The following is a 25,981-nucleotide window of genomic DNA, read 5'->3' on the forward strand; positions in this document are numbered from 1 at the left end:
CTATTTTCCCATTTGGAATGACATTTACGATTTTAAGGTCAAGAAAACCGTGGTTCAAAAAGTAGACGTTTTGAACTTTAAACTTTTGATGTATTTCAAAATTGTATGCCATTGATCTTACATCGAGATAATAGATAGGCCACAATATAAACAGGAAATATCCTCACAAGAATCCATGCCTCGGTACAGAGTGAATAGATTGCTGATGATTATAGAAATATTTGTCATGTTCTCGTTGGATAGGAAATTTAAAATTCCACTATTTTGGATATCATTCATATACCCCATATTCAGCATGAACTGGATTTTAGCAACAAAATCATTGGTTTTGTACTATAGGTTGTAACGAGCGCCACCTTGATATGATAATTTGTGCGCGATTGTTGGTTTTAGGAATATAATGTGATAGGCATACTTCAAGCGAAAATACACCGGAATAATTAAATAAGCCATTCTTTAGCCGATCTTTAGCCTGTATGATTTTTGGAATTTATTTTCAGGTCTATCATATGTTAGAAAGTTCTTACATCTTTGCTAAATGAATTAATGGTAGTAGATGGTGCTCGGAACATTGACATTTATTATTTGATAACTATACCGAGCAAAAGATGTAATTAGCCTACCCAAGCCCGTTTAAACCTATATCTTTCAGGAGTATAATTCTATATTTCGACGTGCTAGAAAATATTTTAAAAACCGCTTCATATTAGATGTAGCGTGTATTTGTTATTCAATATAACATATTGAGTATTTTCTAATTATATAGTAACTGAATCATTTTTAAAAACATTAAAAATAAATGAAAAAATAATAAAACACCAAAACGATATCCTCCATATCAAATAAGGATACATTAACTTCTTTTTAATTTTTTTTTATTACCATCAACATACAAAATATACACATTTCTTCGACCTTTTGTTTTTTTTCTTTTACAAATGCCTAAATTAATTAAAACTAATTATTTTTGTGTTAATATCATATAAGGCATATTACTTAAATGAGGCTAAAGAATAAAGAAAAAGAATTAAAAGTATTTAGAACAAATTGGAAAAAGGGAAATAAATGCAAAAATATGAAATTGTTCAGCGATCGCTGAGCATTATAAGTGTCTGTAAGACATAATTTAGAAGAGATCTAAAACGCCGGTCCACTTCAATAAATATTTAAAGAAGTAATAGACAATAAAGGTTTTGCAGACGCGATCGAGGATGTACATGCTGGAAGAGAAAATAGAGAATTAGAGTTAGGTATTTAAAGAGAGTTAGAGATTTTAAGCAGGTTTAGTACGCAAAAAGAAAATAAAGAATAAGATTTGAACAAAAAAAGTCAAGGTAAAGTTTAAATAGGTGATTTGTTACTTAGAATCATGGTAAAATTAACAAGGTAAAGTCATTTAATAAAAGACTATCCATCTCTGTATTTCTGTAATTTAATTTTTCAAAATTTCACTGAATAAGAAACAGGATCCCATCTCTGATTTCTGTGTATAACTATACATTTTGACAATAAGATGTTCTCAAATTACGTTTATTTATATTTAACATTTTTAAGCAAAATACTATGTTTATCTAATTGACGTATATTTTTTCATAAATTCAAATTAATCACGATCAAGAGCGTAAGTGTAAACATTACCTGAGGTCCAGTATAAGGAAATCGATTATCATGATCGTCGCGTATCAATACAGAGAAAAGAATTCTTCAGTTCTTCTACTCACACAAAGTCAGCTGATCTTCTCCGTAGCATAACAAAAGCGATGCCAACCATCAATAATATGCCTTTTTTTGGCAACCACAAGCTTAGTGTTCCTATTTTCGAGTGCATAATTTTAGGCGTATATACTTTCAGCAAACTCTAGAGATTCCGATATTTCACAGAGTACTTTCAATTTTTGATGTATTTCAAAAATGTTTGCCATTGAATTTGATCCACGTTAGATTTTACATCGAGAGATATAGATAGGCCACATACATAAAGAGGAAATTTCTTCACAATAAACTACGAGTCCATGCCCCGATACAGCGTGGATAGCTCTCAATACAAAGAAAGGAATTTTAATTAACTGGAATACTACTAACACACGGTCAGCTGATCTTCTCCGTGCTGTCAAAATGCATTGCATATGCACGCCTATGGGCATAACGGAAGCGTTGCCAACCAGCTAAGAATCAATAACATGCGTGTTTTTTGGCAACCCCAAACATAGTGTCTGGGATAAAAATATAATGGTCCGTACCATGGTAGAATTAAGGAGGTAAAGTAATGCATTAAAAATATTTCCATATTTTTCAAAATTATTCATTTAACAACTATCCATTGTCAAAGTTTATATTTATTGATCCATTGTATATACACAAGGCAGAGATGGGAACTTGGGGTTAAATTCTTGTTCATAGTAAAAGAACTGTAGCCCCGCTTTCTAGACAATAAAATTTGACTAGCTAAATTGCATAAAATTCAGAGATGGGGTTTCTTATTTTAAATTACTTTACCTTTTTAATTCTACCATGGCCTATTTAATAACCTTTGTCAAAACAACTTAAATTGCATGAACGGAGCAAAAGTAACTCCATGGATCTCAAAGTGACGCATAATTGTCCTATTCCTAATGACTGATTAAGGTCGACACATTTATGTAAGTTTAGACTTATTAAATCGAGTGGATTTCAACTGTCAAATCCATTGCGTCAAATGAAATCGACTCTAAAATCCTGTGGGTTTCACTTGACGCATACGCATGGTAGAAGAATACAGGTAGATGCATCAAAGCTTGGGGACACTGGATATGTCAAAAATTTTTATATGATTTTTTTTTCAAATATAAGTAGATTTTTTTTGTGTTTTCTTATACGACATCATTCGGAGGTTATTATACTTCGTGTTTTTCAACAATTTTTACAAGTTTTAGTAATAATTCATTCAAAATTTTCCATCCCAAAATTGGTTTGACGGTTCATTGTCCCAGCAGCTGTGTCGATTCGTCTACCTATATTCTTCTACCATGCGTATACTTAGGGGAATCGAGAGTTGAAATCCACTCGCCTAAGTGTACATTTAATTTATTTTTTCTATGTGGTTGGCAACGCGATTTTTTGTCTTTGACACGTTTTCACAGGGCATTGGTTAGGATGTAGTTAGCTTGAACGACCTACACACATATCAAATTCCACTGGATTTGAAAGTTCACTCTTTTCTACAATATAAAACAGTTTCCAAGACTATATATTTTCTCTGATTGTCGCGAGCCTTTTTCTTTTCCATCCACAGTCAGCAACAACAAATTATTTAACAGAAAATGCATGGGAACATACGTCAAATAGATTAGTGAAAACAAGTATCACATTAAATGTCCATTCTGAACATGGCATTATTCAAATATACAAAAGGGGTGTTCACACGTTCACCCAAACTTGGAAGTCTTTAAGTTTACGGCCACACGGAAATGGATGTGAACGTTAAATGCCCATTTTGAACATGGCATTATGCAAATATACAAAAGAAGTGTTCGCACAATGCTCAAATATTTAAATGACGTTTAACACAACATTTTCTTGTTCAAATCTTCTTCTCATTTAGGGTTTCGAAAGAAAATTAACTTACAGTTTCAAATGGAATCTAGCTCGGGCTTGGTTTTCAGGCTTTTCCTTGAGCATGAAAAGACGACCACCCTTGGCACAGCTGATCATGTATTCTTCCTCAGTGTGAACGGGATCCATGTTCATGTTAAAGCTAAAATTTAAACAAAAGTAAATATTTTCGTTATAATTAAGACGTTAATCATTTCACTTACATTTCCTTATCCTTTTCCGTTAAATTGGTCCACAGTGCCGCATATTTTTCGGATTTGAAGCACCAGGGGTTCAGGGTGAAGAATTGCAAAACTTCCAAGCCAGTAGCGATCTTTTTGTGGACACGAACCATGCTACACAAAAATAATTCAATTTATTTTTATTATCTCATGCGAACTCTATTTACTACTCACAATCTCTTTTGACCAAATATCAGCAGCAGAAAATCTATGAAATACGCCGGCAACCAATGGAACAATATGGTATTGAATTTATGATACAATTTGTTTGTGGTAAGGCAGGGATCGGGATACCAAAGGCCAGCATCCAAGGGATAGGCTTCGTTGACACGTTTGCTCATTTCAATGATATCACCAATGGCCTTCTTGCGATGCTCAGCATTGGTGATGTTGTAGACGGGGATTTCTTCGGGTCTAATTTAAAATTCGATGATAAATTATCTAGCCTTTGTGAAAATGGATAAATGAACTTACCTCTTACCCTTATTGAATTCATAGGGTATAACAACTAGACCATTGATGGCATAATCGACGGGAATAAGTTCCGATTTGTTTTTCTTATCAACCAAAACGGAACGAATAACACCCTTACCACAACCGATCATAAGACCGGTGGGACCATTCAAATTGTCAACCCAACCAGGTAGTGGCTCATAGGCAGCTGGCGATACTGTTGATTGATTGCGGAGAGGGGATACGAGACGTAGAATGCAAATCAGAATGTGCGACATTGAATCGATAATAATAGACTTACACTCATATGGACATAATGACCAGAAGCATTTATACACATTTTTTATTTGGTGATGACGAACGTTGACAGCCTCTCCACAGAATTAATATTTTTCGTTTATGATTTGTGAATGCGTTTTTGCGTTTGTGTTAATGACGTGTGAATGTGGGTTAGCTTAGTTTATAAACCAATTAAATAGAAATAAAGCATTTGTTAGAAGCGTTTTTTATTACTATTTTTTTAAATTTTGGAAAAAATAAAGTTTGAAAGGAAAATAAGGAAATTTTGGTTTAGAGGTATTTAAACATTGTTTTAGCTTGAAGAAACTCTTTGAAATAAGTGAGAATAAGTTCAAATAAGTAATTAAAAATTGAGTTTTTAGGTTTGGTGGAAAAGAGAATGAGAACATTTTTTCTCTATTTCCATCAATCCCCTGAAAAACCTGCTTTATTATTATTCACTCTTTTTTACAGTATCTCGCTCTTGTCTCACCTATTGAAAAATTTCTTCAAACATTATAAAAACTCATAATTTGTTTGAGATATATTGAAATAATTCAATTAATTTGAATGGCCAATAAATGTTCAATGCGTTGCCAATCACGAAAAAATTAGTGTGGTACATTTTAAGCAATTGGCAACACCATATCATTGCAAAGTGTGGCTATTACATTGCCCTTTGACAGAACAACTGCGTTAAGCGTTGCATTAACTTTCATTGTGTTCATGTGGTTATTGTTTTGTTGACACCTCAAATGTTAATACAACGCTTAACGGACACTCTCCGCTCAGGCTACAAATAATGATCAGAAACATCAAACAAATTATCAAAAGTGTTGATTTATTGTACAACAAATACCTATGTGTGAAATAGATATGTCTTTGTTGTGTGTGTGTGTGTAATATGACGTGTCGTTGGTATTTTTGGAAATATATTTTTTTATTCATTTGGAACACAACTACAGGGATCTGTACCATGAAACTCGTATCTTTAATTGTTTTTACTACTTATTCATAATTTCTTATTTAATGTCTTAGAAAGGTAAAAAACATGTCAAATAGCTCGGCTTCAAAGAGCTTAAGCTGGGAATACATAAAGCGCTTATTTGGCTGGCTTAAGTCATCGGCTGGCTTCTTCGGAAATGAACAAAGGAGCCTAGGGCCAAAATCGAACTAGGTCAACCTAAAACTCCTTTGTTCATCTACGTAGAAGCCAGCCGATGACTTAAGCCAGCCAAATATGCGCTTTATGTATTTCCAGCCTTAAGTTTTAGAAAGTAGTTTATCTACTGTACGTGTAAACAGGCTTACATCATAAAGATATTTTAACTAATGCTGCGATGATCAGCTGATTTTACAGGGTAACTCTACAATACGGGAAGCGTACTACCCATGATAGAAGAATACAGGTAGTCGAATGGAAACAGCTGCTGGGACAATGTACTGTCAAAACAATTTTGAAATTGAAAATTTTGAATGAAAAATTATTCAAATTTGTAAAAAATTTTGGAAAAAAGGCATATCATAACAACCTGCGATTGGTGTTGTATAAGAAAACTTATAAAAATGTACTTATTTTTGAAAAAACGTTTTTAAAAATTTGACAGATGGTTGAATGAACTGTCAAAAATTTTTTGAATTTCAAAATGTTTAATTAAAAATCATTAAAAAATTATAACAACAAAATTTGAATGCCATCTTAGAAGAAAATATTTAAAAATCAACTCAATTTTGCAGCCTTGCTATTTGCCGTGAACCATTGTAACTAAAGGTGGTTCACACGTTTCTTATAAAAAGCTATTTTCTCAAGTGGCCTGGCCACACATGAAATCAAATATGTATAAAATTATAAAATAATGTATTTTACATAGCTCTTTCGTATTTTTCAAAGAGTGGAAAAGGATTTAGAAAAGAAGAAATTAAATGTTCCAGTTCAGTTTCAAGAGTTTTGTTTTTGAAGAGTTGAGAAAATTGGGGACAACTAGAGAACTACAAAAGATAGTAAAGGAGATAAAGTGTAGGTACAGTTTATAATTTTTGCAATCTAAATGTACATTGGTGTGTTCGTGTGTGGTTTGTGTATTGTCAATGGAAGTGTTTTCAAAGATTTTGGTTTTAACACTTGATTGCCTCAAGCAATACATACCATTCATGTTAGTTGTTCAGGGGATTATCCACACGTTATTTTTCTTTTATTTTAGACTCCTGTGATTTACTTTCGATTACACACAACACGATAAGTTAACCCCGATTTATATTGGACACAATTTTTAATTTTTGTAAATTATTATTATATTTTTAATAACACTGTAATAAAATAATATGTTTGGCGACACAACAATAACCCGTTATAAAGCATTTTTTTAGTTACATGAATATATAGCGTTTTAAAAAAATATATATATTAAATAAAAAAAATTGCATATAAAAATATATAATAGAAATAAAACAAAAAAAATATCAGCATTAAATCAGCCGGCAATTAAATTATGATATATATTGTAGATCCAATAGGAGAGAAGAGAAATTATAACAGCTTTGCAAGCTCGATCAAGTACATACATCCTATAAAAACAAATTATTTGTTTTAAATAAAGTTCTCAAAATTCTTGGGGTTTGGGAAAGGGGTAGGTGTCTTACATTTTTAATTGTCTTCTGGCTTTTGGTAGAGATTCGGGTGATTCTTTCATTAGATACAGACGACCGCCTTGTATACAGCTTGTCATATATAATTCTAAATTTTCAACCGTATCCATGTTCATATTGAAACTAAGAGGGTTTTTTTTGTAAAATTATTGAAATGATAATGAAAGAAAGAGTGATATCTAAAAGCAGAGACAGAATAAAAGCTTTTTCCACGCCAGCTTTGCCAAATGTAAATAAAAGCTGTGGCTCGGGATTTAAGATTTGGCAAAGTAGGCGAATCAAAAACTTAAGTTGGCAATACATAAAACGCTTTTTTTGCCTAGTTTAAGTCATCGGCTGGCTTCTTCGGAAAAGAACAAATCGAACTAAGCCACCCTAAACTGCTTTGTTCTTCTACGAAGAAACCAGCCATGCGTGTTATGCATTAACACTTTTATTCTGTTTGACCTCATCCACACATCCAAGAACTGATTTTTTAGGAATATCTTTCATGTGTGAATAGGGGTTTTCTGCATTCAGTCCACTTTAGGCATCATATGTCAAGCTTCAGGCATCACTGGTAGTATGTTTTTTTTTAAATACAAAAATTTACTGAATTATGTCAGTTTGTTGACCACTTCAGTTTGCCTGCAGCTCTGGTGTTCGTAATTAAATCTGAACTTTGTGGAACTTTGTTCTTTAATTTTTAAATTAACTTTAAATTGAAAATAAAAACTCGCATTTCAGGTGGTTGGCATCATTTTCGCATTGCCAATATGAATGTTGTTTTTCAGCAAACGGAAACTAAAGCTCACGATACTTAAAATTTGATGAAAAGTAAACTTTCGTAATGATCTAAAATAAAGTTCAAATGGGCTGTTCACCAAAAGGAACCAGTTAACTATGGAAATATAAAATGCGATTTTGTAGGTGGTATTTATATTTCATTACGAGTGCAATAATCAGCTTAACGACTGGGCATTACTACAACTATTTTGCCCTGAAAATAAGAAGTCGAAAACCCGGTAAAAATGACAATCGTTGTTGGGAATTCTTCAACAGCTGGTAATCATTACTATTTACTTGACCAAGCTTGTCCAGGTAGAAAAGATGTGGGAGAGAACACGATATGTATTTGCACTCTCTTAAATTCAAAGTAGAAGAATATGGGTAGTCGCATCGACACGGCTGCTGAGACAATGAAATGTCAAACCAATTTTGAATGAAAAATTATTTAAAAATTTGTAAATTTTGACATATTAATGTTCCCAAGCACTGATGCATCTACCTAAGGTAGAGCTCCCAACTGATTACAATTTTTTTCTAAGTGTGGCCGAGTTCTGTCAATTTTGTGTATGTATTTGTTATTTTAAAAAATAAATACAAAATATTTTCAAAATCAATGATTGAAAGAAACTTAAATTGCGGGGCGCGCATTAATAATATTAGCCAGATATGCCATGGAATTGAAAGATTAAACACTTAGCATCAACTTTTTTGAGAGAATATCCAGGCTTTTTTAAAAAAATATCAAATAAATGAAAACAACTTGTTACCTATAATTTTTAATAATTCTGACATGAAGTGGGTATAGCCTCAGGGCTGTAATTCCATGTATCCATGAACCATGAGCAAAACTTATGTTTAAAACACTCAAACATTAAAATTAAATGAAATTTCATCTGCCAACAACCAACTGATGTTGGGTACTCCACTTTATGCTGAATCGATAATGAGGAGAGTTCACATGCTACAACCCAAGAGTAAAATTTTTTAGGCCGTCTGATGAAACATTGATTTCATGCATTTAATATTGAATGTGAATTATAAGCATTTAAGGGAATTTACTTGAACTGTTGCAATGTATTAAAGCAATTTATACCGAAAAGACAAGTATCAAAAAAAACTGTCAATGTTTAATGGTTCAAAGTTCCACAAAAATCAGGAAAATCCGCAAAAAGAACATCACCACTCTTACATTAATTTATCCTGATCGTTTAGATTCTCCCACAAGGCTTCATAACGTGGCGATTTGAAAACCCATGCGCGCATGGTAAAGAATTGCAAAACTTTTAAGCCGATTTGAACACGCTGCTGGACACGTATCATACTGGAAAAATGATTTGAATATATGAAAAAAATCTCCCAAACAGAAAGCCGGAAAGAAAAACTTACAAACGCTTTTGACCCAATAAGAACAATATAAAATCGATAAAATATGCCGGCAACCAATGGAAGAGTATAACATTTAACTGATGTAAAAAGCGGCTGGTGGTTATGGTACCATCCGGATACCAGAGGCCAGTTTCCATGGGATATTGATAGCCGATTTTTTTACTCAAATCAATAACATCGCCCCAGGGCACTTTACGGCGTTCGGCACAGGTTATGTTATAGACGGGCACCTCTTGGGGTCTAAAAGAAATAACTTTGCTTGAACACAAACGTTGATTTCTCCCTTTATTCTTTACCTTGGTTTTGTACAAAATTCATAGGGTATAACAGCCAGTCCATTGATGGCATAATCAACAGGTATGGCTTCCGATTTGTGGCGTCTATCGATGAGCATGGAGCGTATGACACCTTTGCCGGCGCCCACCATAAGACCAACTGGGCCATTTAGATTGTCTACCCACCCATTGAGCGGCTCAAAGGCCGATGGTAAGACTGATTGAAGAACAAATTTATGTTATTTTCAAATTTCATTTGACAAAAGCAGGGAGAAGCGTGTGGGTAGTGTTGGCCGGGCACATTAGGACATTTTTCTTTTTTTTTCATTTTAATGGACACTTACATTTAGCTTTTGGGAATTTTGAATCCTTTCACAGTCATTTTGACAATAAGCAGGCATGGTAGAAAAAGCTCGAAACGTTTTCATTGTGTTCAGTTTTCTTGGCAAGCTTTTAGGTAATCCCAGCGGGATATTAGGCTGAGGGAAAGACTTAAATCTGTTTTTGGGCAAGCATTTGGTTGGTTTTGGTTGTTAAATAGTTGACAATCTTGATTTTTTACTGGAATTGTTTTTTTTTTTTTTATCAAAGCCTTGAGCTTTCATAGGTTAAGCATTGGGGGATAATTCACGTTATGTGTATGGTACAGATCAATTCTTCAAAGCTTTATGAAAGCTTTCGGAATATAAAATTAGCTTTTATGTCAGCATAGAAGAGAAAAAGAACAAAGAATCACAAGCACATCATTAAGCGTTTGTAAACAGGACAGAGCTGTATAAACGAGGATTGTTGGTAATGTTGGGTAAAAAGGCATATCAGGCATTTTCAGAAATATTTTAAAAAGTGTGTTTGAAATGTATTTTTAAGGTGGGAATACATAAAACGCTTATCTGGCTGGCTTAAGTCATCTGGCTGGCTTCCTCGGAAATGAACAAAAGCCAAAATCGAACTAAGTCAACCTAAAACTCCTTTGTTCCTCTACGAAGAAGCCAGCCGATGACTTAAGCCAGCCAAATATGCCCTTTATGTATTCCCACCCTTAGGTTTTTATGTAAAGCATCGATTTCTTCTTCTAGGAAAATTTAATTATCCGTATCAAAAAATTCCTTCAAAATTTGTTCTAAAGAATATTAGATGATTTCTAAAGGTGAGAATACATAAAACGCTTTTTTGACTAACGTAAGTCATTGGCTGGCATCTTCGTAAAAGAACAAAGAAGCGTTTGGTCAAAATCGAACTAAGTCAACCTAATACTCCTTTGTTCTTTTGTGAGGAAGCCAAAAAGCGTTTTATGTATTCTCACCTTAATTTCCCAGTAAGAAATTTTGACTATGCGCATCCTTTCGACTATTCAGAGCTTTCTTAAGAAAACGTATTCCGCGCTACAAAATCTTGCTAAAGCAACACAAAATATGTTTGGGATTAAAATAATTTTTAGCATGGCAATCTTATGTGGTAAAAGCAGGTTTTCTGGTTCATTTTATTTTTTATTTCACATAACTGCACCGCGACATATTAAAGCAATGGACCACCAAAGTGCAAAAGGGAATTAATTTCTCGCTTTCATTTTCTTATAACCTAAAAAGCCGCAAGTCTTAAAGCTAGCAAAACCAAATAACCTCCCTTGTTTTTTTATTTAGCTTTCTTTTTTCCGGTTAGCCTTAAAATTAAACCCAAGAATAAATTATCTTTGGACTTACCGATACTGGGACGGGCAATAATCACGGGCATTGTTTCATATTGATCACGAACATAAAGTTCAGCCAAACGTTTCGTATACGTATAGGTGTTGGGGTGAGGTGGCAACAATTTCGGTGTTACAGCATCCAATGTGGGCACATCCATCCATTCGGCGATACGCATCAATTCTTCAGGTTTGTGTGGGAAATCATAGACCTTTTCGTACATAACTTCCTGATCGCAGTTGCAGAAGGCCGTCGACAGATGTACGAAAGCTTCAAGATTTTTCATTTTACGAGCAACATCAATGGCACGACGTGTACCGGCCAAGTTCATGTTGACGGCATCGGTAAGATTACCTTCCAGTTTCAAAGTGGCAGCCATGTGGAAAACGATATTGGTATTCTCGGTAACATGTTTCAAGTTTTCTTCGGATAGACCCAACATTTCGAGGGTAATGTCACCATTGAACATGGTGACCTTTTTCAAAACTTCGGGTCTTTCGTCCTTGATGCGTTGGAAAATCTAAAAATCGGCGGAAAAAAGATTTAATTTAGTTAAACATTTTAATTTAATATGATAATATTCTCGAAATCGATTTTAGATTTGGGTTTTTCAAAACAAAGTCGAGTTAAGATTTTTGATTGATATTTAAACGTAATAATGATATATAATAAAAAGTCGACTTACACATCCCTACAAAAAACTTTTTCAAAGAAACTATGATCACTAGGGCAAGTTGACGTACAAAATGTACCCAGTTAGAATTTTTGAAAAATTTCAATGAATTTTACTATGTAAACTTGCATTAAATTTTACATACAAATTTGTATCCTGATTAAACCTGATAATTGACCAATCACAATAAATTTGACTTTGCATTTTTTGTGATTATTCATTTTTTGCGGTTAACAAAGGTAAAAACAATTAGTAAACCCGTTAACCGTGATAGACCGGGTGTAGATTTTGTATGTAAACGTGATTTAAAATCCTAAAGTCAATTAATCGAAAGTCGACTTACATATCCCTACAACAAACAGGTTCAAACTATCATATAATTGAATTATTTTTAAAATGTAGTTCTTCCCTCTTGCCTTGTCTTGTTTTTAAGCGTTGTTTTTTCATTTTAAATTTAAAATGGAAGAATACATTTAAATACAAATCATTGTCAGGGATAACGCTGATAATTGAGAAATTACAATGAATTTGACATACGTTATGTTCATGGTAGAAGAATATAGGTAGTCGCATCGACACAGCTGCTGGGACACTGAACTGTCAAACCAATTTTGGAATTGAAAATGTTGAATGAGAAATTATTTAAATTTGCAAAAATGGTTGAAAATGCGAATTATAATAACCTCCGAATGACGACGCATAAGAAAATATATATAAAAATCTACTTGTATTTGAAAGAACGTTTAAATATTTTTGACATATCAATGTTCCCAATCGTTGATGCAACTGCAAATACAAAATTAAAAAACGTTCCAGGGAATAAAACATTTATATCCTCCTAAGGTGTATCCATTGTACAATTACCAGGTCATGTTAGGAACACAATTGGAGCGAACGACGAATTTCGCCCTACGCGGCGACAAAATGAGCCGCGAAAATTCGTCGTATGGAACACAATACCGACGAAATTATAAAACAGCTGATGAAGTTGTTTACTTTTTGCTCATTTGTTGACTACAATGAAAATTATACAAGAACTCATAATTCTTTATAATTTCAGTTATGTCCATCTTTTCTATTATAAATTCACTGATATCCATCTTCACTCAGGCGCAAGTGCACAAATAAATAAACAAATTATTTATGTTTTTTTTTTATACGAATAACAGATAGTAGAGTGACCATAACAAATTTTTAAGTAAAAAGTAACTTTATTTACTAAAACACATAAAATTCGTACAAGTATGGCCACCTTGTACTGTTTTGTCGCCGTTCGCCGGCGTATGAAATAGAAATAAAGCTAATTGAGTTCGCGGCGACCGACGAAATTTTCGCCGGCGCCGTGATTGTGTGCACTTCCATATACACATATGGTTTTTATTTTTTACGACGAACATACGCCGCGAAAAAATTCGTCGTTCGCTCCAATTGTGTTCCTAGCATCATGCTATCATACGATTCCATTTATTTTTTATTTTTTGCCCCTTCATTGTCAAATGTAAACTTTATAGTTCTTCCTTAAGTATGTGCGTAACGCTAGTTAGAAATTTACATTTACTTTCGAACAAGTACTTTTTACTTTCACTCCTTTTAAAGGTTATAAAAGTCATGGAATGACTGAATTTGGGTTCGCCAAGGACAAGTATAAAGACATATTAAAGGCAGACCTAAAATAAAACGTCATTCGAGGCCTGTACAAGAACTAACATCACCAAAAAACGTTCCTTAATATGAAGAGGTTGAAATCTTTCTCTTTATATGTTTAAATCCAAGAACAGATAAATAAAGTTAGTATTCCTTAGATATGGAACCTATATATTTTTATGTGAAAAGGAATGCCGAAAATAAAAGATTATTCATTATTCTTGTAAAATCTGCCACTCGTCATACGAAAATATTTTAGATAGGATAATAGATTTCATTAAAAAACGACAACGTCGAGTTCGTCAGAAAAGGAGGGTTGCCATATTAAATTTAGCAAATGAGTTTATCTTTATTGTTTTGCCATGGGTAGAAGAATATAGGTAGGTAGCCAAATAGGTATCGCCAATTATGAACATTGATGTATCCAAAATATTTAAAAATTTCTACAAATATTAAATTGAAGTTTTTAATACTTTCGCCGTTAAAGGTCGTTATGATTTGAGTTTTTCAACAAATTTAATCAATTTGAAAATTTTTTCATTCATAATTTTGAATTCCAAAAATATTTTGACAGCTCATTGTACCAGCAGCAGTGTTGATGCGGCTACCTGTATCATTTTGCAACATGCAAGATCTGTTAAATACAGTAGGTTTACGCAGTAAAATAAATAAAGAAACCCTGGTTTCCCATGAGAAGAACGGATCCACGAACAGCTCTCTTAAATAAAAACTTCCCTCGAAAACGATAGGTTTACATTCCTTACGGATTTTTAAGGTGAGAATACATAAAACGATTTTTTGACTGGCTTCTTTGGAAAAGAACAAAGGACCGTAGGGCCAACATCGAACTAAGTCAACCTAAAACTCCTTTGTTCTTCTAGGAATAAGCCAGCCGTTGACTTAAGCCAGCCAAAAAAGCCTTTTATGTACTCTCACCTTTATTTCAGGCTTTGTTTTCTTATGACTCTTCTCTCATGCTTTAATACACCCATAAGTGTGAACATAGCCTTATCATTTTTCTAATTATCACAAGTATCACAAAATAATCTATTATTGAATGACCTATCGATTCTCTACCCCACCTCGACAACAGTGTATAAACCTCATTGATCTCTAATCGGTTGTTATCCAATGCAAAAAAATCACAAATCCACAAACTTACCGGCAATTTCCACATATCCTCCAAACGTTGTTCAGGTGTCTTGCCACGTTTGGCACGGCAGATCATAATGATCTCTTTCAGCTCATAGCAAGAGTACAAGAGTTTTTCCAACAACACTTTGCCCATGAAGCCGGAGGCACCAGTGATAAACACCGTCTTGCCTTTGTAGTATTGTTGAACCGGTGTCAGTTCAGACGATTTGCTGTAAATAGAAAAAGAAAAGATAAATGATTATTAGTTTTGCTAATAGTTATATAAGAAGACATGAATGGATTGCAAGGTTTGCAAGCAACGACAGGCGGGCGGTAAAATGATAAATCACCCACTGGCGACTTAAGCTCCCACCCAAAAGGTAATAAATGTATGATTGTAGCTGCTAAAAGGCTTGGTACATACATGTGTGGAAAGAAAAATTAGCCAGATATGTGGGTGGTAGTTTGAAATGCCAGAAATTGAAAATTAAGTATTGAGTAGATAAAAACAACCTTTGCAATATGAAATCTGAAATTTCCTTTAAAATTACAAGATTTCGCTCCAATACCCGAAATCTAAATAGCCTATAGTAGAGTAGCCCGAAGTCAAGGAAGTGGACGGATAAAAGCAGCAACATCAGCAGAAATGGTTCGAAAAGTAAAAAAGCGACTTGATCAAAACCCGCGTCGCAGTGGCCGAAAATGGCTCGTGAGCTGAACATATCGCAATATTCCATTCGGCAAATATTAAAAATTAACTCGAGGTAAAGACATTGAAATTCAAAAAGTGCAAGAACTTACACCGCAATTGAAAGGAAATAGACTCAAAAGAGCTAAAGAGTTGCTTCGCTTAACCGAAAGTGGTAAACCGTCAAACTTATTTCGAAATTCAAAATTTTTAATAGAAAATTTTTCAAATTAGTAAAAGTTGTTAAAAATGCAAATTATAGCAACATCCGATTCGTGTCGCATAAGAAAACTCATAAAAAAAAACATTGTAAATATTTTGACATATCAATGTTCAAGCGTTGAGCATCTATCTGTATTCTTCCAACATGATGTGGCATCTACGGAAAAATACAGAGAATTATAGATCGATATGGTGCTTCGAAATATTTATGAATGTAAACTAGTGGTACTTTTGTCATATTAAACTTAACTTGTTTGCAAAGTTTAAAAGCGGTTTAAGGAGAAAATAGAATAAAATAAAAATTGATAGCAAATATAACAAAAAGAATGAAAATATTTAGGTTTTACGGATCAACTTGATGTTGACGTAGAAAATTGTCTAAGATATGCCAGCGTTTATAATATTTTTTTTTCTAAAACTAGAGCTCATTATCCATTGATTGTTTTCCGGTGATATTTTTTTTAATAGAATCGAACTGCTGTCACAAATAACCCATTATTCTTCAAATTAGTAACCATTAATATTCAAATAAATCTAATTGAAATAATAACACTCTATCAACATAATCTTTATGGCAAGTCTTCAATAAATAATCTTTTCAATTTTATGGCACTCATAAAAAGTATGCAGATTTATTGCTAACCTATGACAATTTTATTAAACCACTGTTGTTAGCTAATCGGCAACATCTCAAGACTATTTACTCAGATTTCTTTAAAGCCACACAAAGACTTTCGAAAAAGAAGGAAACACCAGCCAAAATGAAAATAGCCAATATAAAGTTGCAACAGCGATCAATGAGAGAGAGGAATAAAACAAGCTGGCAGTTTAAAAAAAAAAAAAATCGAAGTGCTTGTTTTTTTGCATGTTTTGTTTTATTTTCCCAAAAGAGTGTTGCTGCGCAGCATTTTTTATTGTTGGTGCTGGTGGTGTAAGTGGTTGCAATATCGGACAATTGTGCAACTTGCAAAAGTTTTTTTCTTCTCTGCTGCTGTTGTTTTGCTTTCTGTAACACAACCAGCATTTAAAACATTCTCCTGTTGCGTGGTGTTGCACCATTAACTGGCTTCAGCACTGGCAATAAATGCCAGATACCTGTCTAGAGTAACAAACAATAATATCGCTGGTGAGGATGATGATCATTATAACAATGTTCATTATGATCATAAACATTATGACAATGATCATTATAATGCTTTGCAATTTGACAGTTAATAATGATGCAGCATTTTCTTGTAGCGTCGAAATAAGGCTGTCTCATTGTAACGCATCCGTACTACTTGCAATAGAGCCAATTCATTTAGTCGGGCGCCACCAGGCAAAACACTTGTTGTTCCCTAGCTACTGCTGTTGCATTTTACAATTGTTGGGCTTCAATTTTCCCATTACAAAACATATAATTTTGTTTCTTTTTCTGCTCTTCGTCTGTTTTTCCTTTTGTGGAGCAAATAAAATAAAATGCTTAATGCTTAATCATTGTGGCTGGTATTAACAGTTGCAATTGCAATTTGTTGTTAGCAGCTCTGGTAATTTGCCATGATGATTATTTTGATGAGCCTATTATGGTCGTTTGACCCAGATTTGGTCACGTGCAATAAGTGTTGCCTTTAGATTTTGGAATAGGTATTGGGAGGTATTAAACAGAAGGTATCTAAAAAGGAGGAAAGTGGAAATTGGAGACAATGACAAAACGAATATAACCAAGAATATCCTGCCCAAATGCCAAATTATTGCTCTGTTCCAGAACCAGCAAGAATTTACAAGTTTCGTAATATTTATCGATATCATAAAAAATCGATTCACTGAAATGAACGGCTGAACTAGTTCACTTCAGAAAGTTTCTTTTAGTTCATATGTAACCCTGGCAATATTAAGAAGGTAAAGTCATTTCAAATAAGACTATCCATCTCTGCATTTTCTAGAATCTAGTTTGTCAAATTTCACTGAATAAAAACAGATTTCCATCTCTGATTTGTGTATAAATATTAATTTTGAAAATGAGATGTTGTCAAATAAATAACTTTGAAAACAAATTGTAAACATATAATAATTAATTCTACCATGTTCATACCGAACTATATGTACTGATCAATACAGCTTACCCAAACGGCAAATCAAGAATCAAATGCCATGGACCGGTGAGGTCTTTTACTTGCATTAACATTATTAACTCAAATTAAAGACCAAAGCAGAATAAGCATTTAATGCGTTTAATCGCGTCACACGTTGAACTATATTTAAGCTTAATTTATACTGCAATTAATTTTTCCAATATGGCAATGCTGTGAAGAGTTAATCAGCTGTTGGGCAATTGTTTACGTTCACAAGCATTGTAAAGAATACAGGTATGTCTTGGCATGTCAAAAATGTTTAAATGTCTTTTCAAATGTAAGTAAATTTTTACATGATTTCTTATACGACGTCTTTCGGAGGTTATTATAATTCGCGTTTTCAATAATTTTTACAAATTTAAATAATTTTTCATTCAACATTTTCAATTCCAAAATTGGTTTGACAGTTCATTGTCCCAGCAGCTGTGTTGATTCGTCTACCTATATTCTTTTACCATGTTCACAAGTCAGCGATGACAAACGTATGTTTACATTCATATTTGTATCTGTGTTAAGCGTGATATTTGACCAATTACAACAAATGTTACTATGAAAAAAATATATACAACATTTTATCGATCTTCGGCATTAAAAGTATACCTAAGAAATTTTTACTCTGTAAAACGTGAGGAAATTCGTCATGACATATAGAAATTCCATTTAAAACTAAATGTTGCTTATTTAAACTATGTTTACACACATATTTTTCGTTTGGATTAACCGTGATGGTTAAACAATCACAGTAAAGTTGACCATTGAAAGCATACCTTAAGTCTCATGATTAATCGTATAAACAAATTATATGTAAACACGCTATAAGTCTTATCTGAAGAGATGATAGAACGCCATAAGGTGTAGATACATAAATGTCATCGGCTGGCTTCTTCGAAAAAAAAACAAAGGGCTTTTAAAATGAGAGCATGGTATAAGAATATAGGTTGATGCGTCAACACTTGGGAACATTGATATGTCAACATTTTTGAAATGTTTTGTCAAAAATAAGTAGATTTTTATATGTTTTCTTATACGACACAAATTTGATGTTGTATGATGATGGTTTCTTCGTATAGGAACAAAGGAGTTTTAGATTGACTAAGTTCGATTTTGGCCCTACACTCCCTTTCTTGCCAAAAAAGGCGTTTTATGTATTCACCCCTTTGGGCTGATTCGGTTCAATTTCGTCTCATAATTTAAACTTGTTCACCCTACGTCCCTTTCTTATTTTATAGAAAAAGCCAGCCGATGTCTTAAGCCAGTACATTGTAAAATAATTTTTCCGTATAAAATTCTGAATCTCTAAGGGTGGAAGTACATAAAGATCTTTTTTGGCTGGCTTAAGTCATCGACTGGCTCCTTAGAAGAAGAACTAAGGAGTTTTAGGTTGACTTAGTTCGATTTTCTTCCTAGGCTACTTTGTTCATTTCCGAAAAAGCCAGCCGATGACTTAAGTCAACCAAGTAAGTGCCCACCTTAAGAAAAATCCTCATCTAATTACATTTCTCCAAATAAAAATTTTCTGTTATTCAATTTCTCTTCCCATACTCGTTTAATCTAGAATTAATCAGTTTCTATTGCATCACAATAGACAAAACGTGTGATGACATGCAGACATACAAATATACATGTAGGTCTATATACCATCCCATGTTTTATCTGTAACTAGAAGAACCAGATTTAGTATCTGCAGTCTTCCATTCTTTGAATAAAACGCAATAAAAATTTGCAAAACAAAAAAAATCTAAAGTTATTGCAACTATGTTAATAAGAAATATTGTATCACGAGTTGAATAATTTAAACAGGATCTTGAGTTTTATTCATTTAATTCGCAAATTCAAATTCGCAAAATACCAATAAAATATTTCTTTCAAATTTTAATTGATTATAAATTGGATTTTGTATCAACAATTTTCTTTCATTTATTTACTTTCGTAATATCCCCTGATGCGAAGGCCCCTATTAACAGGCTGCCAAAATCATTCGATTTTTTTTATCAAAAATAAAAATAAATAAACCAAAAGTCTTGAGCAACAAACTTGTTCAAGTTGCCAGTGTTGAATAAAGGAGAAGAAATGGGGTTATTGTCCGAGTTTGTGTTTTCCTAGCGTTATTGCTGCTGCCACAGCTAACAGTTTTTTGTTTTTCAAGCCAATCGAAATTGTTTTCCACCACCATGAACCAACCATTTTGCCTCCCCAACGCAACAGGCCACATTTTTAATTTATATTTGTATGTTTCTTTTTTTCTTTAAATAAAAATATTGTCATTGTATTTAAGAGCTGCACAAAATCAAAGAAATACCATGCATGCAGAATTTTCAAATTTTGTTGACAACAACCATACAATCTTGAAAACTTGTAGGAATACATTTTTATTTGGCTATTTTTTTCTTTGTGATATCAAGGAAATTTTTAGGATTTGCATGTCACTGGAAAATGCTCAAAGATACTGCCAAAAAAACTAACGAAGTGCAGCTGTCTGCTAACTGGTTTTGCATAATAAATAAAACTAGTGGCACTTTGACCTGTTTGGGTTATGTAAAATGATTTAAATAAATTGTATTTCAAACAGGATATTTTGACAAAATTGAAATGGAAATTGGTTACGACTTTATATTTTTTTAACCAAAAGAAGAAGCATACAGGTAGATGCAACAACGCTTTGGAACATTGATATGTCAAAAAAAATTAAATGTCTTTTCAAATATAAGTAGATTTTTATATGTTTTCTTATACGACGGCATTCGGAGGTTATTATAATACGCGTTTTCAACAATTTTTACAAATTTAAATAATTTTTCATTCAATATTTTCAATTCCAAAATTGGTTTGACAGTTCATTGTCCCAACAGTTGTGTCGATGCTTCTACCATGGAGAATGCAGAAAATAGTCAAAAGTGATGATAATATGGGCTAATCCAGATAAAAATGTGCATCTAAACTGGCTTTTAGACTTAATTATAGTCATGTTAGAAGAATGCAGGTAGATGCATGAATGCGTGGAATCATTGATGTGTCAAGAATTTTAAAATGTATTTTTTTAAATAAATCGCTTTTTCCTTATGACGAAGGTTGAAGGTCGAAGGCTGTTATGATATGTATTTTTCAATAATTTTTACAAATTTAAATAATTTTTCATTCAAAATTTTCAATTTCAAAATTGGTTTGACAGTTCATTGTCCCAGCAGCTGTGTCGATGCGGCAACCTGTATTCTTCTACCATGATAGCATTTGCAATTAAGATTTTCAATATGGCAATGCTGACAAGAGTTAATCAGCTGTTCAACAATTATTTACGTTTTGTTTACAAGTCATCATGGTAGAAGAATATAGGTAGGTGCATCAACGCTTGGAAACATTGATATGTCAACATTTTTGGAATCTATTTTCAAAGCTAAGTTGATTTTTATATGTTTCCTTATATGAGACCAATCGGAAGTTATTATGATATGCATATTTTAACAATTTATACAAATTTGAATAAATTTTCATTTAAAATTTTCAAATTCATAATTGATTTGACAGCAGCTGTGTCAATATTCTTCAGCCATGATTGTACCGCAGTTAAGATTTTCAATAAATTTTCATTTAAAATTTTCAAATTCATAATTGATTTGACAGCAGCTGTGTCAATATTCTTCAGCCATGATTGTACCGCAGTTAAGATTTTCAATATGCTGTCAAGAGTTAATTAGCTGTTCAATAATTGTTTACGTTTTGTTTACAAGTTATCATGGTAGAAGATTATAGGTAGACGCATCGGCACAGCTGCTGGGACCATGAACTGTCAAACCAATTTTGGAATTGAAAATGTTGAATGAAAAATTTTTTAAATTTGTAAAATTGATCGAAAATGCGTATTATAATAACCTCCTATTGGTGTCGTAAGTGAAAACTTATACAAATCTTCTCTAAAAAAACAATTTAGAAATTTTGACATATCAATGTTCCCAAGCGTTGTTATAAAGGGTGATTTTTTTGAGGTTAGGATTTCCATGCATTAGTATTTGACAGATCACGTGGGATTTCAGACATGGTGTCAAAGAGAAAGATGCTCAGTATGCTTTGACATTTCATCATGAATAGACTTACTAACGAGCAACGCTTGCATTTTCAGTGAATGGGCCCTAGAAAAGTTGGCAGAAAATCCGCTTTTTTATCGACAAATTTTGTTCAGCGATGAGGCTCATTTCTGGTTGAATGGCTACGTAAATAAGCAAAATTGCCGCATTTGGAGTGAAGAGCAACCAGAAGCCGTTCAAGAACTGCCCATGCATCCCGAAAAATGCACTGTTTGGTGTGGTTTGTACGCTGGTGGAATCATTGGACCGTATTTTTTCAAAGATGCTGTTGGACGCAACGTTACGGTGAATGGCGATCGCTATCGTTCGATGCTAACAAACTTTTTGTTGCCAAAAATGGAAGAACTGAACTTGGTTGACATGTGGTTTCAACAAGATGGCGCTACATGCCACACAGCTCGCGATTCTATGGCCATTTTGAGGGAAAACTTCGGAGAACAATTCATCTCAAGAAATGGACCGGTAAGTTGGCCACCAAGATCATGCGATTTGACGCCTTTAGACTATTTTTTGTGGGGCTACGTCAAGTCTAAAGTCTACAGAAATAAGCCAGCAACTATTCCAGCTTTGGAAGACAACATTTCCGAAGAAATTCGGGCTATTCCGGCCGAAATGCTCGAAAAAGTTGCCCAAAATTGGACTTTCCGAATGGACCACCTAAGACGCAGCCGCGGTCAACATTTAAATGAAATTATCTTCAAAAAGTAAATGTCATGGACCAATCTAACGTTTCAAATAAAGAACCGATGAGATTTTGCAAATTTTATGCGTTTTTTTTTTTAAAAGTTATCAAGCTCTTAACAAATCACTCTTTATCTACCTGTATTCTTCTACCATGCAAATTATTAATGGTAAAAGTACATTTACATACAAATTTAAATCGGGGTTAACATATTAAAATCTGGTTTAAATCAGATTTCCAGATTCATTGACAATGAATGTTATTATGTAAAACACATTTTAAACATTTTAGATCTTTGTCATGAGAACAGGATACTCAACGAATCTTTACCTTCTAAAACGGCAGGATGTGATTGAAGGTGTTCAATGATGAACATCAAGACGGTGTGTAATTTTAAAAGCTGTTGTATATGTAAACTCGATATTGACATCACTTTTATTTTATCTTGCCAGATGGCAACCCTATGTTTACTAACATTCTCAATTCCGTATTCTTTAGTTATTCGTTCATAGTTTACTCTTGTAACTTGTACATCGCAATTTTTCTTAATGAAATAAACTGAATTAAATTAAAAATAAGAGCAAAAACAGCATAGTAATATTGGTTACAAATTCAAATATTAATATTTTGCATATGTCAATATACTGATCCACGCTTTTTAAAAATTTTAAATTAATTTTATTGCATCAGCAACAAAAGCTGTCTAAACGTGAAACGTCAATGATCTGTTGGCATGTGCCTTCTCTTTACCGTTAAATTTGTTTGCGAATTTCTACCTTAAATTTATATTTAATTAATAAATACAACTGAAACGAAAAGTACAGCCCAATACTTAAAGGAAATAATACGACAACAACAAAAACAAACATAAGCAATATTAACCATGTTTAACCTAGACCAATAACCGACAATTACAGTTATTAAATGGTTAGTTCAATGTTCTTTGAGCAACAGTGTTGCTTAAAGCCAGTGGCATTTTTTGGAAAAACAAAAAAAATGGAAAAACAAAAAAAAAAAATATCCAACACTTTATTTAATTTGAAATAAATAAATTTTTTTATAAGAGGAAAATCCGATAGCGGAATTTTCCATTAATGGCAAATGTGGAAAACCAGCAACCAAGAAGTACATACTACCAAGGACGACTGTGGTTTCGTGTTCTTTGCCTCTTGATTTATGGTTACTTCCAATGCGAACGATGTTGCAATAGCTGCGAATCTGTTCATGGTCTATTGGCAACAGACACAAGAACTGGCAGCGTGGATGGCAACACAAACTGCAGTAGTTCAATGGAAATCAATTGCTTATGATATTCTAAGTTGGTAGCATGATTTTATACTTGATTATATGTTGTCGATACATCCCAAGCATAAATCGAGTGCAGTGGACGCGAAAAATGTCAACCGCCCATTTTTGATTGAAAATATTGACAGCATGCACATATCTATGAACTTTGTACGGATATGCAATCGTATTACATGGTCTATGCAGGTCTAGATTTCAATGACCGAAACCAAAAATTTAGACTAAACTATTGGGTAATAGATATAATTTATTGTTGTTGTTGTTGTTTTACATGACGTACATGGCACAAATGTGTCCAAACGGCAGAAATAATTAATAAAAAAACCCCAAATTAAAGGTATCATGTTTGGTTTTTGGCAAACTTCCTATAAAATGAGGAAATTTTTATTGCAAAGAGTGGAGTTTTTGAAGGCAATAATTAATTAGCGGAATGTGTTTTATAAGAAAATCTGCAATTCGCATAATTTTAATACAAACTTATGTTTATTTGGATAATTTCTATACCGAAATCTATTTATCCACATACTTTCTATGGGAAAATATGCCAATTTAGTACAACAATATGGTGTTCCGCACACTTTCAATACGAAAATATGCTTATCCGCATAATTTTAATACGAAAAAATGCTTTTCCGCATTGTTTGTAGAGGGTGAGATAAAAAAACTGCAACAAAGTCAAGCGCCATAATTTTATTTATTTTTTTTTTACATTTTACGAATGACAGCTAAAAAATGTCGGAAATAGCATCAAATTTTAGATTAAATTTAGATTTGTTAGAATTGGTCACCTTTGGCATGAATTATGGCCTTCAAACGGCTAATGAAACCGTCACACCCCGCCCCAATGCGGTATTTTGGCTCATTCATGGCGAAGCGCTTGCTTGAGGTGATCGACACTTTGGTATTTTTCAGTGCCAACCTTGTTTTCCGAAATACTCCAGAAACAATAGTCCAACGGATTGGTATCCGGAAATTTTGGTGGCCATTGTGCGCTGGAAATGAAGCGAGGAACCTCGTAAACATTCTTGGGTGGAGCGTGCTGAATGGGATGATGCTGAGTCCTGTTGGAATGTCCAAGGTCTGCGGCCAAAATGTTTGCGTGTCCAAGGCTTTAATACACCCTCCAGAATATTTTCGCGATAATATTCGGCATTTATTCTAATGCCACGCTCGATTAATACGAGCGGAGAACGACCATCGGCTGTTATGGCGGCCGGCGCTTGAGTTCTGGTGGCCAACCGAAGGTGCACATTTTCAGCTGACCACTTTGGCAAGTAAACACGATCATTTTGTTTGCTTACAAACTGCTGGACAACGAATGTTTTCTCATCGGAGAAAACCAAATTCGGCAGTTCACCACTTTCGGCCAAGCGAAGCAAATCTTTAGCTCTTTTGAGTCTAATTTCTTTCTGTTGCGGTGTTAGTTCTTGAACTTTTTGGAATTTCAATGGCTTTACCCCGAGCTCATTTTTCAATATTTGCCGAATGGAATATTGCGATATGTTCAGCTCACGAGCCATTTTTCGGCCACTGCGACGCGGGTTTCGATCAAGTCGCTTCTTTACTTTTCGAACCATTTCTGCTGATGTTGCTGTTTTCTTCCGTCCACTTCCTTGACGTCGGGCTACGCTACCAGTATCAATATCACGGAAACGAGCGATGGTATGAGACACAAAATATTTATTCACATTTAAATGCTGGAGTGTTCTAACGATAGCCACTTGTGGTTTTCCAGCCAAATATAAAGAAATCACCCTATCACGCTTGAATTCCATCGCGAATAGCTTTTTTTTTCTGGGAAATCCTCACCAAAATGCTTTTGTACGCTTGTAAACAGTATAATGAGCTGTCACTGAAATAATTTTAACAGCGGTCGGACGAGTGGCTTTTAGTTGTCGGACGAGTAGCTTAAAAATGACAGCAGTCTGAAGTTGATTGCAGTTTTTTCCTCTCACCCTCTACTTTCTATACGAAAACATACTTATACGCCAACGTTTCCTACAAAAATATGCTTATCCAAATACTTTATAGTAAAAAGGGTATTTTTTCGTACTTTTTATTGTAGAATACTCCGCATTCTTACTATGTATGCAAATTTTTAAATTTAAAAGTACATTTAGATTTAAGAAATCCAATCGA

The 25,981-nt window shown here is 33.6% G+C and overlaps 1 protein-coding gene across 2 annotated transcripts in view; it reads right to left on the bottom strand.

Annotated features, from left to right (window-relative positions):
• LOC101895587 (putative fatty acyl-CoA reductase CG5065) overlaps positions 1-25,981 on the bottom strand; it is a 45,976-nt gene that overhangs the window by 8,143 nt on the left and 11,852 nt on the right. The window contains exons 2-8 of one of the 2 annotated variants that reach the window (XM_005175979.4): positions 14,784-14,985; positions 11,320-11,824; positions 4,287-4,482; positions 3,987-4,226; positions 3,795-3,926; positions 3,605-3,733; positions 931-1,220 (exon numbers count right to left, since the gene is read on the bottom strand). In XM_005175979.4, coding sequence (XP_005176036.1) covers positions 1,127-1,220; positions 3,605-3,733; positions 3,795-3,926; positions 3,987-4,226; positions 4,287-4,482; positions 11,320-11,824; positions 14,784-14,985 — 1,498 coding nt within the window. In that variant the 3' untranslated portion in view covers positions 931-1,126. Of the gene's footprint in view, positions 1-930; positions 1,221-3,604; positions 3,734-3,794; positions 3,927-3,986; positions 4,227-4,286; positions 4,483-11,319; positions 11,825-14,783; positions 14,986-25,981 lie in introns of those variants that run through there. The other variant, XM_005175980.4, reaches the window with a different exon arrangement.

The sequence above is a fragment of the Musca domestica genome, unplaced genomic scaffold (assembly GCF_030504385.1).
Source record: "Musca domestica strain aabys unplaced genomic scaffold, Musca_domestica.polishedcontigs.V.1.1 48, whole genome shotgun sequence".
NCBI classification, from domain to species: domain Eukaryota; kingdom Metazoa; phylum Arthropoda; class Insecta; order Diptera; family Muscidae; genus Musca; species Musca domestica.